The sequence below is a fragment of the Cebus imitator genome, unplaced genomic scaffold (genome assembly GCF_001604975.1).
Source record: "Cebus imitator isolate Cc_AM_T3 unplaced genomic scaffold, Cebus_imitator-1.0 Scaffold50, whole genome shotgun sequence".
Lineage (NCBI taxonomy): Eukaryota > Metazoa > Chordata > Mammalia > Primates > Cebidae > Cebus > Cebus imitator.
Genome location: NW_016107365.1, coordinates 242,565 through 255,367, shown reverse-complemented (window position 1 = coordinate 255,367; position 12,803 = coordinate 242,565). Strand labels below are relative to the sequence as shown.

Sequence of the window (12,803 nt, the reverse complement as noted above, 5' to 3'; positions counted from 1 at the left end):
GGACTTTTTCAGCTCCATTATAATCTTATGCAATTACCATGGTGTATGTGGTCTGCCATTGACCAAAAAAAAAAAAAAAAGTCTTTGTGGTGTATAACAGTAATGTTTTAAAATAATATATTTATGGAATTATCTTTTATATATTCTACATATTGTACGTATTCTAATCATATTGTATATGGCATGAAAAATCATGCTGCCTGATTTTTCACTCAGTATTATAAGAGTTATTCATGTAGATGACACAATGATAGAGGCAGGGCCCCACTGGCAAGGGCCCCACCCTCAAGCCTGGAACTGTGGCCCAAAGTGAGAACTACTCCTGTTTTTCCACCGGAATGTTGCTTTTTGGCCCACCTGTCCTGCCTCCTATCCTGTGCCCATAAGAGCCCCAGACCCCAGACTCAGCATACTCACACAGAAGAGAGAAATGTCTGAATATTGAGGGGAGAAGAAGCAGCTGGATGTTGGAGACTGTGGTTGGAGAGGAGTTTTGTCAGAGATGGCTAGACCCAGGGAAAAATTATCTTCCCACTCCACCCCCTTTCAGCTTCCCTTTCCACTGAGAGCCACTTCCACCACTCATTAAAGTCCTCCACATTCACAACTCTTCAATTCGTTCATGTGACCTGAATTTTCCTGGACTCTGGACAAGAACTCAAGTACCAAGAGGGCAGGGTGTAAAAAGCTGTCACCCTAAACTCCACTGAGCTGGTTAACACCTAGCTATCTGCAGACAGCCGATGCTGAAAGAGCACTGATTGTAACACATGCCCTCTGGGGCTCTGGGGGTTGCAGATACCCACTCTTGGATGGCAGAACTGAAAGAACATCATAACATGCTTGGATGTTGCCACGGGGGCTGCACGGAGCCTGCTCTGAGCTGCTCCCACCAGAGAGAAGTGATCGGCCGGTTCCAGCATTCATTCACTCTGGTTCTTGCACTTATCCACTTGTGTGCTCCCTCCCATACAGGATTGAGTGTGGCGGCCAAGTAAATGAGCCACTCCTGTTTTAAGTCAGAGAACTCTCCCATTTAATAGATATATACAGCTTCTTACTGTATTCATTTGCACAGCTATATGTTATTTCATTATGTATCACAATCTATACATTAATTTTCTTTTTGATGATTATGTTGCTTTCAGTTTTTGCTACCATAAACAATACTGTAATGAACAGTCTTATATGTGTCTCCTGATGTAAGTGTGTGTGTTTCTCTAAGGTATTTAGGAAGAAAATTCCTTAGTCATAAGATATGCGTATTTTATACTTCTCTAGATATTGCCAAACTCTTCTCCAAAGTGATTGCATGTATCCTTTCAAAATTTATGTATTGACTGAGAGTGGTATGTACGTATAATAGAGTTAAAATTTTGGAATTGTATTGGATTTGGAATTGCATTGATTTATATACCAATGTCCATTTCTTTTAAAAGGTGTGATTCTTCATATTTTGTCTCCTCTACCTGAAGGTTTCCTATGCCCTTGCATATGAGATTTGAACCTACGTGAAACTATGAGCTTGGGTTGTACTTTGTTTATGTGATTGTGGATGAGACCCTAATCCTTGGCTCCCTTTGATTTTTGCTGGTGATGGGGTTCAGGATGCACTACACCAAAATATGGCATTTTGGCATTTTAGAACATAGCAGAAGCCGAAGGGTCACTCTTACCTTCCCCCTTCCTTCTCCTCTGAAACAAATCATAAACCTAGTAAGGATTCTCTGACTTTTCCCTGAAGCAAGTCATAAGACCCTCATGTGAGAGGCAGCCTCCCTATATCCAGAGGGAGGGAGCCCCTTAGTTTTAAAGACGCAGTGACACAGAATAATCTAACACCTAGATCTTGCTAAGTTTCCCCCAGTTTATTACTATTACATCATACCCTTTGTCCAATTGTATTTCTCTACAATTGTCCACTTCCTCAAACGTAACATAAAAAACACACAGATTTACCCATTTCTTCAGGTCTTCATTTCCTTATGAAGGCTCCCATGTCACGTAAGACTTACATTAAATAGATTTTTATGCTTTTTTCTTGTTAATCTCTCTTTTGTTATAGGAGGCTTAGCCATGAATCTAGTGATAGATGAGAAAATATACTTCCCCCCCTACATTATAATGGAGCATTTCTTTTCCTCATACTTTGTCTAAATCTTAATTCCATTTTTTTTGAGACCCAAGTAATATGTGTCCCCTGTTCAACTCTCCCCACTCCAGTCTCATTTTGTTCACTAGATGAACTACCCAGCAACTTTTTGGTGGGTCTCTTTCTTGTAGGGACATTTTTTTTTAAGACTATGTAATACCCTATTTCTCATCCAAGTGTTACCCACTAATTTTAGTATCCATTGATGGTTACCACCGAACAACAGTTATTACTATGGTGGTTCTCAATTAGTGATGTATAATCTCATTTAAACCTCAGAATAACCTCAAGAAATATGCTTTATTGTCACTGTGAGTATAGACAAAGCAGCAAGGGAATTAGTACGAAGGTTAGTTGTCATTATATGTTACCATATGTTAAATAGCTTGATTTAGCCATTCCATAATGTATATCAAAACATCATATTGTATACCATAAATACGTAAGCAATTTTTACTTGCAAATTAAAAAAGTTAAACTTGTAGAAGAAATACTAGAGTCTCTTTATCCATCTCCAAGAACAAGATTCTATGAACTTTTCAATACATACAAATCTATACCTTTTAAAAAAGGCAGCACAAATCAGAATAAAACTGCCCTAACAACTTGTACTTCATCTAAAGGAAGCTGTTTGCTGAAGTTGCAAAACAAACAGGCAAAAAGCCCCCAAACTTCTCTTACAAGGTGTTCTAAAGGCCTGTAGGCAGCTTCTGGACCCAAGCTGATGTTTTATTCTAATAGGACCTGGAGGGGTCAACTTCTCTTGCAAAGGAAGGCTAAAATTTCATTCTGCACCAAGAAATGTGTTCCTGCCTCTAATCCTCATGTTTAAAAACATGTATACTGGGAGAAAGAATGCTTCACGTCCTTATCAAGTAGGGCGTAACAAAATTGGAAATTGGTTCGTGATTTATTGCCCCTCTGGCGACACACTGAAGTGTGTAGTAAAATTAACTTTCGGTATATACAGTAACTGCTTGCACAGCATGACTAAAGAAAGACCCTGTGAGTAGGAGAGGTCGAAGATGAACGAGGCCAGAAATGAAAGGCTTCTATGGGTTCAAGCAGCACAAACGTGTGTTGTTGAAACTTGCTAGCATTTGCATTCGATCTTTGTGGCTAGCAGGAACATAGACTCAGAAGGCTCTGCAGGTCCTTCTCAAGTCTTTCCTTCAGCCACCTGGACCTGTGAAAGTCCCTTTGATAACAAGGGTCTCTTTGTTTGTAGTTTAGTCAGGGCTGCTACCAGTCGGCAAGCAGAGAGTCAAGCAGAAGTCCAGACTGCAATTGCACAAGACCATATTGTTGAAGCCTCAGGGCTGTGAGGCATTTTTGGCGAGCAGGATATTTTGAACACCCACAGGAGCTCAGAGTTGTGGACATAGCCATGGACAGGGGAAATATTTGATAGCAGAGCCCCTTCTGGAAATTCCCAAGTGGCGAACAAGAATGTGCAGTGTAATTTCGGTTTCATATTAGAATCCCTTGAAGCGGGCCCTACTGTATGGGGTTCTCAGATCTTTCCCTTAATGAAATTGCCAAATGCAGCACTTTAGTATTAGGACCGCATTGCAATAATATAAATCAAAGAAGGACTAATTTACATTTGTGCCCACACCATTAATGTAAATTGCTTATTAGCTATTTATGCTAAAGAGCAGCAATATAAAACATAAAGGTAGTTTTATTAACTACATCTTGCCCTCTGAAATGTGCTGTGCATGGAGTTTACAATCAGTGATTTTCTTCCCCCCTCCATGCAGTATGGCATTTACTCTGCCTAATTAACATATTTATTAACAAATTACTGTCCCCTTTCTGCAATTTGCATTTTATAACACATCACTACAATGAAGTTAATAAGGCAGTCCCATGCTCTGCTTTTGTGATTCTACCGGAATGTTGCATTAGCCTTTTTGTCTCCTCTAGCCTTCATTTCTCTTTTAGGCAGGGGTAAAGAAAAATGGCATTTACAAACAATGATAATGTGGCAATAGTGGGGATGTAAATGAGTTTCAGTCATCACATCCTTTTTTGAGACTATGGGCAGGCGTGAGCAGGAATGTGAGTTGGGGAGGAACCTGTCATCCCAGATGCCCAGACTCCTATTAACTTTACTAGGGATGGCACCAGGTTCAAGAGGCCGAAGAAGAGACCTGGAGCCAGCAAACAAGACATAAGGTTTTATTTGAGGGAACTTACATACGGGGAATATATAGGGACGGTCCAGAGGCAGTGAGCTGGACAGAAGAAACAACCACTTGGGAAAAGCATGCAGTTTATGTAGCACCTTCACTTAGCGCCCTCTCCCTAGCAACCTCCTGGTGGCAGCCCTAATTTCTTAAATTGTTGCTGTCTGGTGCATCGGCAGTAATGGTCATTCTTAGGGTATGCGCAAGTTATTGCTGACAGGTGTGTCTACTATATAGGACCAAATCATACATCTCATTCTCTGCCCCTAGGTCATCTCCTCCTTCACCAATCTGGGAAGGCCCCACTTATTTTTTCTCTCATATTGATAATTTCAGGATGTAGGCACCTGCTGTAAGGATTCAAGAGCAAAAAGAATGTGGGATTCTGGGAATATTAAAAAAAGGACATATTTGTTATAACAAGTTTCTAGAACTATTTCTCAACCTTAAGAATACTAATTCCTGGGTATACAGTATAAAAATTCAATAAAACTTTTTAGGCGGGGGTCCCAGGAGATTCCAATGTGCAGCCAGGGTTGTGAACTGCTTCTCTCAAGGGCTTTCTAGACCAGGAATTCTAAAATCTTTTGGTGTGGCAACACCCCCCTTTTTTTTGTTTGTTTGTAAGGATATCATCTAACTGAAAGTATGTAAAACTTTAATATCTATTCTTGTTAAAATTTAAAAAGGCATTCACTTTTGAGAATTTGGGGCAAAATTTAATATGAGGCATTGAAATAATTGGAGTCCATACATAAGAGTCATCAATCCTGACTAGGGGACTTATCATTGATATTAGGGTGTGTCTTATTCTTTCACAAGAAATTTCACTTTAAATTCAACCCTCAAAGAAACATCCACAGCAGGGCTTTCTTAATACCATCTGAACCTAAGAGGAGCAGGTTGCTTCTAGCAATCCTGTTGGTCTTACCTGCTTCCCCCTTTTGGGCTCTCTTTTTGCTTTGTTTCTCTTGTTTTATGCTTAGACTTATGCTGTAAGAGTTAAGGAAAGCTCTTCCTCCATCCTCTGAAGGTTTGCTGAAAATACTGACAACGGACAGATCAAAGTAGATAAGGGGATATCAGAAGAGAGCCTCCTCCAACATCTGACCTTCAAGGACCTTTAATTTAAAATATCAGCATACCAGGGTGCCATATTTTGGAGTGGAAATCCCTGGGTTACTTCACCTGTATATATAGTGTTTCCTTGCAAACAACTTGAAATGCCACAAAAAAGTAATGTAAATAACTAGAGTCATTTGGAGAGATCTAACAGTTAAAAAGGGAGACATAAGCAAGGCTGCAATATTAAAGAATCTTGTTGGTAGCTATGCTTGTTACGGTAGGTAGGTAGTCAGACATGAGCAGGGAGGAGAGGGCCCTCACCCCCAGCAGCAATGGCAGGCAGCTATCAGGTGACAGACAGGCAGTTGTTAAGCTATCTCTCTAAAATAATAATCGGTCACAGCCAGTGCCAGGGAAAGGCAGTTTTCCAATAATTTTTGTCTCCCTGGTCCATTCATTTTCCCTAATAATCATTTACTACCCCTTAAAAGAATTGCCTACATTCCCCAACTTCCCCATCCCCTGTGAAGAAGGGTAGATAAGCATCTGTGCCCTCCTGGGTTGTTGGGGAATCATTCTCATGCAAATAAATTAGTATACCTTTTCTCCTGTTAATCTGCCCATTGTCAATATTTTCAGCAATTGGGAAACTGCCTTTCAATCACCTGAAATTGGTGATCAGCAGCTTCCCAAAAAGATCTCAGGAGTTGGGCAGGTGTGCTCGAGCATGCACATTAAGAGGCAAAATGGTGGAGTTTAACTAGTATATTATGAACTTCAAGAGGTATTCCATTGGTAAAATAAGATCTCGGGAGTTGGGCAAATGGGCTCAAGCATGTACATTAAGAGGCAAAATGGGCCGTGGCTGCTCTCCAATGCCAGCGCCACCTCGTGCTCACCGAACTCCAGCTAAAGGAGAAGGTGGGTAAGTTAGGAAGTCTTTATACCATGGCTGGTACAAAGCAGACCGCTTGCAAATCAACCAGTGATAAAGCACCCAGGAAGCAACTGGCTACAAAAGCCACTCACAAGAGTGCGTCCTCTACTGCAGGGGTGAAGAAACCTCACTGTTACAGGCCTGTTGCTGTGTCAAATTAGACTTTATCAGAAGTCCACTGAGCTTCTGACTCGCAAACTTCCCTTCCAGTGTCTGAGGTGAGAAATTGCTCAGGACTTTAAAAACAGATCTATGCATCTGGAGTGCAGCTATTAGTGCGTTGCAGGAGGCAAGTGAAGCCTATCTGATTGGCCTTTTTGAAGACACCAACCTGTGTGCCATCCATGCAAAATGTGTAACAATTATGCCAAAAGACATAGAGCTAGCATGCCGCATACACGGAGAATGTGCTTAAGAATCCACTGTGATGGGAAACATTTCATTCTCAAAAAAAAAAAAAATTACTTCCTGTTATTGGTAGTTCTGAACATTAGGTATTTTTTTCCCATGGGGTCAAAAGGCACCTAAGTATATGATTGCGAGTGGAAAAATAGGGGACAGAAATCGGGTATTGGCAATTTTTCCATTTTCATTTGTGTGTGAATTTTTCTTTTTTTTTGAAACAGTCTCGCTCTTTCGCCAGCTGCCAGGCTGGAGTGCAATGGTGTGATCTCGGCTCACTGAAACCTCCGCCTCCTGGCTTCAAGCAATTCTCCTGCCTCAGCCTCCCAAGTAGCTGGGACTACAGGCATGCCACCATGCCCAGCTAATTTTTGTGTTTTAGTAGAGATGGGGTTTCATTGTGTTGGCCAGAATGGTCTCGATCTCTTGACCACCCGCCGCGGCCTTCCAAATTGCTGAGATTACAAGCGTGAGCCACCACGCCTGGCCTGTGTGTGAATTTTAAATGTAAATACAGAGATGTAAAGCATTAATGCAAGTTAAAATGTTTCAGTGGTTCAACTTTATAATAAATAAACCTGCCTTTTGGCCGGAACCGCCATCTTCCAGTAATTCGCCAAAATGACGAACACAAAGGGAAAGAGGAGAGGCACTCAATACATGTTCTCTAGGCCTTTTAGAAAACATGGAGTTGTTCCTTTGGCCACGTATATGCGAATCTATAAGAAAGGTGATATTGTAGACATCAAGGGAATGGGTACTGTTCAAAAAGGAATGCCCCACAAATGTTATCATGGCAAAACTGGAAGAGTCTACAATGTTACCCAGCATGCTGTTGGCATTGTTGTAAACAAACAAGTTAAGGGCAAGATTCTTGCCAAGAGAATTAATGTGCGTATTGAGCACATCAAGCCCTCTAAGAGCCGAGATAGCTTCCTAAAACGTGTGAAGGAAAATGATCAGAAAAAGAAAGAAGCCAAAGAGAAAGGTACCTTGGTCCAACTGAAGTGCCAGCCTGCTCCACCCAGAGAAGCACACTGTGTGAGAAGCAATGGGAGGGAGCCTGAGCTGCTGGAGCCTATTCCCTATGAATTCATGGCATAATAGATGTTAAAAAAAAATAAAAGACCTCTGGACTGTAAAAAAAAAATAATAAGTAAATAAATAAACCTGTTAAATTTTTCTGGACACACACACACACACACACACACACACAAAGAGACAAAATGGTGGAGTTTAAATGGTATATTATGACCTTCAAGAGGTATTTATTGCTGAAGAATGCCTCAGGTAGGCATGCATACCACTCCATTAAGCACACTGCATATTCTCACCTCCCAAATGTTAGCAGGCTACTTCGTGTGTGGGCAGCTCACCCCAAGGGAATAATCAAGAGACAAGGGATGCAAGACCCTGGAAGAACGCCAACAAAGAAAACCTCAAGTCAAAAGGTGAAACTCTGCACTTGTCCTCCACGATGTCCACGTGGCCCTCTTCCAAGTGTACTTTCTTTTCATTCCTGTTCTAAAGCTTTTCAATAAACTTTCATCTCTCTTCTAAAAGGTGTCTTAGTCTCTTTTTCTGCCTTATGTCCCTCAGTCAAATTCTTTCTTCTGAGGAGGCAAGAGTTGAGGTTGCTGCAGACCTGTGTGGATATGCTGCCAGTGACTCGGATACCCGCCACTGCTAATGTGCTTTTCCCAAGGACCTTCTCTTCCTCCTCTTCTCACGGTTTTAGCCTAGGCTGAGAAATTGCCCCGAGAATGGGTACCACTGTCATATCTTCTCATTCTACTCTGTGTGACTCCATCACTCATGATTTCTGTCAGTAGCTTATATCCATGTCAGGACAAGAGGAAGAGAACTGAAGTGGACTCATGAAAGATATGTGTAAAACCAAGGCCCACAAAGAAGAGAGAATTGATTCATGGTTTTCCAAGATTTCTTAGTTCAGAAAGAGGCTCTAGGTGAGAAGTCCCTAAATTGTGTATGAATTGGCCCCCTGACACTCAGGTGCAATAAAAAAGCATTTTTCTTTATATTTTAAATATCAAATTAGATATGACTTATTATGTTTATTTTTTAAGGGCCTGTAGTGTGTCCAGGTCTTCATAAAGTACTCTTGTCATTGAAACTGCCTTTGAAAAAATTATAACAGAGAAATCTGACCTTACTGATTCCATCTGGTTTCTAAATTCACAAGCTAACTGCTTTCGTTAACTTTTAAACAAACATGATAACAGTTTCTTCCCAAAACTAACCGCCTCCTTGCTTGGGGACCAAAATTGCTTTTGTGAGACTAATAAAAGGCAACAAGATTAGCATTATGGGAGGGGCCTGAATTCTGCTGAGATGTAGGTATAAGCAGCTACTGTTTCCTAGCTTGCTTTTCTAAAATTGTTTGCTGTCAAGAGTCATGTAGCCAGAGATCACATGATTTGTAACCTTCCCAATTGCTCCTATAGATAACATACCTAAGATTGGTCTTTGAAATGTTTTTCAGACTTTTGCATTCTGGCAACTGACTGACTCCACCTGGACCCATGGCTCAACTGGTCTTATGACTCACCACCTAGAAATGGACTCAGCACACGAAGACAATTGGGACATTATGATGTTTTCGTCTCTAACCAATCAGCAGCACTCATTCCATAGCCTTCTGCCCACAAAATCAACCTTCAGAACCCTAGACTCTGAGCTCTCAGGGAGGTAGATTTGAGAATTATCTCTCATCCTTCTGCTTGGCTGGCCTTGTGATTATGAAACTGTTTCTTTGCTGTAAAACCTTCTGTTCTCAGTGCATTGGCTCTCCTGGGCAGCAGGCAAGAAGAACCTGTCAGGATGTCACATCATGCTTCTGATTCTTGAATGAGAGGACATCCTAGAGCGCATGTTCTCTATATTCGTGTCTTCTCTGTCTGCTGGGTTTGCTTAAGACTAGTGTCAGGAAAAGGCATCAAGACAGTGCATCTGACTTCGTTAGAATCAAACTTACATGCTCAGTCCAGTGACAGTTCTGTAGAGCCATTTTGTTTCTCTTCAAGCTCATATTTGGCCAAGAGTGATCCCAGAGTAGGGGTCACATATCTGGCTGTCTTGATATGGCCCCAAATACATAATAACATTAATAAGCAACAGCCTATATTAGTTTAGCACTTTAGTTTCTTACTTCAAATTAAGCCAGTTAATTTTAATCCTGAGTATCAAAGAAATGCAAAAAGACCCTAAAGCAGTTTTCTTAGCTTCGGATTAACTCATAGGTCCCCTGAGGTCTGGCTGGGCTTTAATAGGCTTGCGAACCTCCTCATATTGAATGAAAAAATTTGAGTGAATTTTGTATGCTTTTTTTGGTGAGAGGGTCTGAGACATCTATCAGATTCTCAAGGTGATTTGTGGGCTTAAATAGGTTAATACCTATCATTGATTCTGGATTTTAGGTTTATGAAAAATGTGCAGTATATCGATAGGGTAAGATCATCAGGATAAGTTCTTAAAAACAAATATTTATAGCTTTTTTGGTATTTTGTATACTTTTTATATACTTTCTTTGGCAAGAGGGTTTGAGACATCTATCAGATTCTCAAGGTGATTTGTAGGCTTAAATAGGTTAATACCTATTATTGATTCTGGATTTTAAGATTATGAAAAATGTGCATTATGTTGATAGGATGGGATCTTCAAGATAAGTCCTTAAAAACAAATATTTATAGCCACCATGGGTGTGCTAAATTATACAAATCTGACTTCTTAGTTCTTCTTTTTTGAGACAGGGTCTTACTCTGTCACCCAGGCTGGAGTGCCATTGCATGATCTTGACTCGCTGCAACCTCTGCTTCCCAGACTCAAGTAATCCTCCCATCAAGCCTCCTGAGTAGCTGGGAATGCAAGTGTGTGCCACCACACCCAGATAATTTTCATATATTTTTTTGTAGATGGGGTTTCACCATGTTACGCAGTCTGGTCTCAAACTCCTGAGCTCAAGCAATCCTCCCACCTTGGCATCCCAAAGTGCTGGGATTACAGGTGTGAGTCACGACTGCACCCAGCCTGACTTCTCATTCTTGTTCCCTTCTGATTCTTGTTCCCTTCCCCTATGTGTCAGGTTACCCAGGATAGGGGCTCATTAATACCAAATGAATGCAGGGGATATGTGCAACTAAGGAGCAGGTGTTTCCTAGGCTCAGTTTGCACTGGCTTCAAAGGAAATGAGAAAACGTTTTTTAAAAGAAGACACACAAATGAGCAATAAGTATATGAAAAAATGCTCAACATCACTAATCATTAGAGACATGCAAACCATAATGAGCTATGATCTTATGCCAATCAGAATAGCTATTATTAAAGTAAAAAAATAACAGATGTTGGCTGGATGGAGAAAAGAGAATGCTTATACTGTAAATTAGTACAACCTCTATCAAAAAAAGTATGGTGATTTCTCAAAGAACTAAAAATATAACCACCATTTGATCCAGCAATCCCACTCCTGGGTATCTACCCAAAGGAAAATAAATCATATCAAAAAGATACTTGAACTTGTATGCTTATCACAGCATTATTTACCATAGCAAAGATATGGAGTCAACCTAAGTGTTCATCAGTGGATGATTGGATAAAGAAAATGTAGTATCTAAATATACAATGTATACTATTCAGCCATAAAAGAATGAAATCATGTATTTTACAGCAACATGGATAGAACTGAGGGCCATTAACTTAAGTGAAACAACACAGAAACAAAATACTGCATGTTTTCATAAGTGGGAGCTAAATAATATGTAGACATGGACACAGAGTGTGGTATAATAGACATTGGAGACTTGGAAGGGTGAGGGGGGTGAGGGATGATAATGAGTACAATGTGCATTATTTAGGTGATGGTGACACTAAAGGCTCAGACTTCACCATCATGCAATATCTTTATGTAAAAAAAAAAAACTGTGGCCGGGAATGGTGGCTGTGCCTGTCATCCCAGCACTATGGGAGGCTGAGGCGGGCAGATCACTTGAGGTCAGGAGTTCGAGACCATTCTGGCCAACATGATAAAACTCCATCTCTACCAAAAATACAAAAAATTAACCAGACATGGTGGTGCATGCTTGTAGTCCCAGACACTTGGGAGGCTGAGGCAGGAGAATTGCTTGAACCTGGGAGGTGGAGGTTGCATTGAGCTGAGATGGCATCACTATACTCCAGCCTGGGTGATAGAGCAAAAATCTGTTCCAAAACAACCCCCAAACTCCCTCCACTTATACCCGTTAAACTTATACAATAATAAAAAAAGAAAAACAAAACAAAACAAAACACCGTGCCCTGGCTCCTGGTAGAACTGCCTAACAAGCAAAGCCGAGGGGGCTGGGTGTCACGGGAGCTGGAGAGGCAGCAGCCACAGACCTGTGATGACATTTGGTACATTTCCCTATTGGAGCAGGTGAATCCTTAGTCCAGTCTCCTGGAAAAAGCAAGCAGTAACTACCGATTTCTTTCATTCCTACAAAATAATAGACTCAGGGGTTTCTCTGAGGAAACAGGGCCACATGGTGTTACATAAATTTCATTACTCTTATTACCATCACTCTGATTTTAATTTGATTTTAAAAAATTTTATTGGTCCTAATTGTAGCAGTTATGAATGTTTATATTATTTTCTGCCATTTCTAATTTCTACAAAGTATATAGATCTCTTCTTCTTGATAATTGAAAATGACTTCTGCTTAATGGATTCATGCATTCATATGGAATCTCAATCTCTGGCTTTGACATTAAGGGTTAGTGCATATTAGCTCTTTAAAAAATTATATTCTTTTCTAAACCTAGTAATATCTGTATGATCTAATAGTCTTATTTTTTTATTATGGAGGAAAATTAGTCAATTTGGAATGCAAGAAAAAGCTAAATAACCGTATTTTTATATGCAAAAATAAGAATAGTGCCTAATGATATTTTGCTAAAGATTTTGTTTGAAAATTTTCATTTGAAGTAATGCCCAATGGGGATCTTGGTTGATAATGGGTAAGAGTGAGTGTTTGCCTTTGTACCAGGCACACCACTAGGTCTT

The 12,803-nt window shown here is 40.4% G+C and overlaps 1 protein-coding gene across 1 annotated transcript; it reads left to right on the top strand.

Moving 5' to 3' along the window:
- The first annotated feature begins 7,341 nt into the window (after positions 1–7,341).
- LOC108303656 (60S ribosomal protein L21-like) lies at positions 7,342–7,852 on the top strand. The gene has a single exon (XM_037738203.1). The coding sequence runs from the start codon at positions 7,370–7,372 to the stop codon at positions 7,850–7,852; it is 483 nt and encodes a 160-aa protein (XP_037594131.1). The 5' UTR covers positions 7,342–7,369.
- Positions 7,853–12,803: the final 4,951 nt, after the last annotated feature.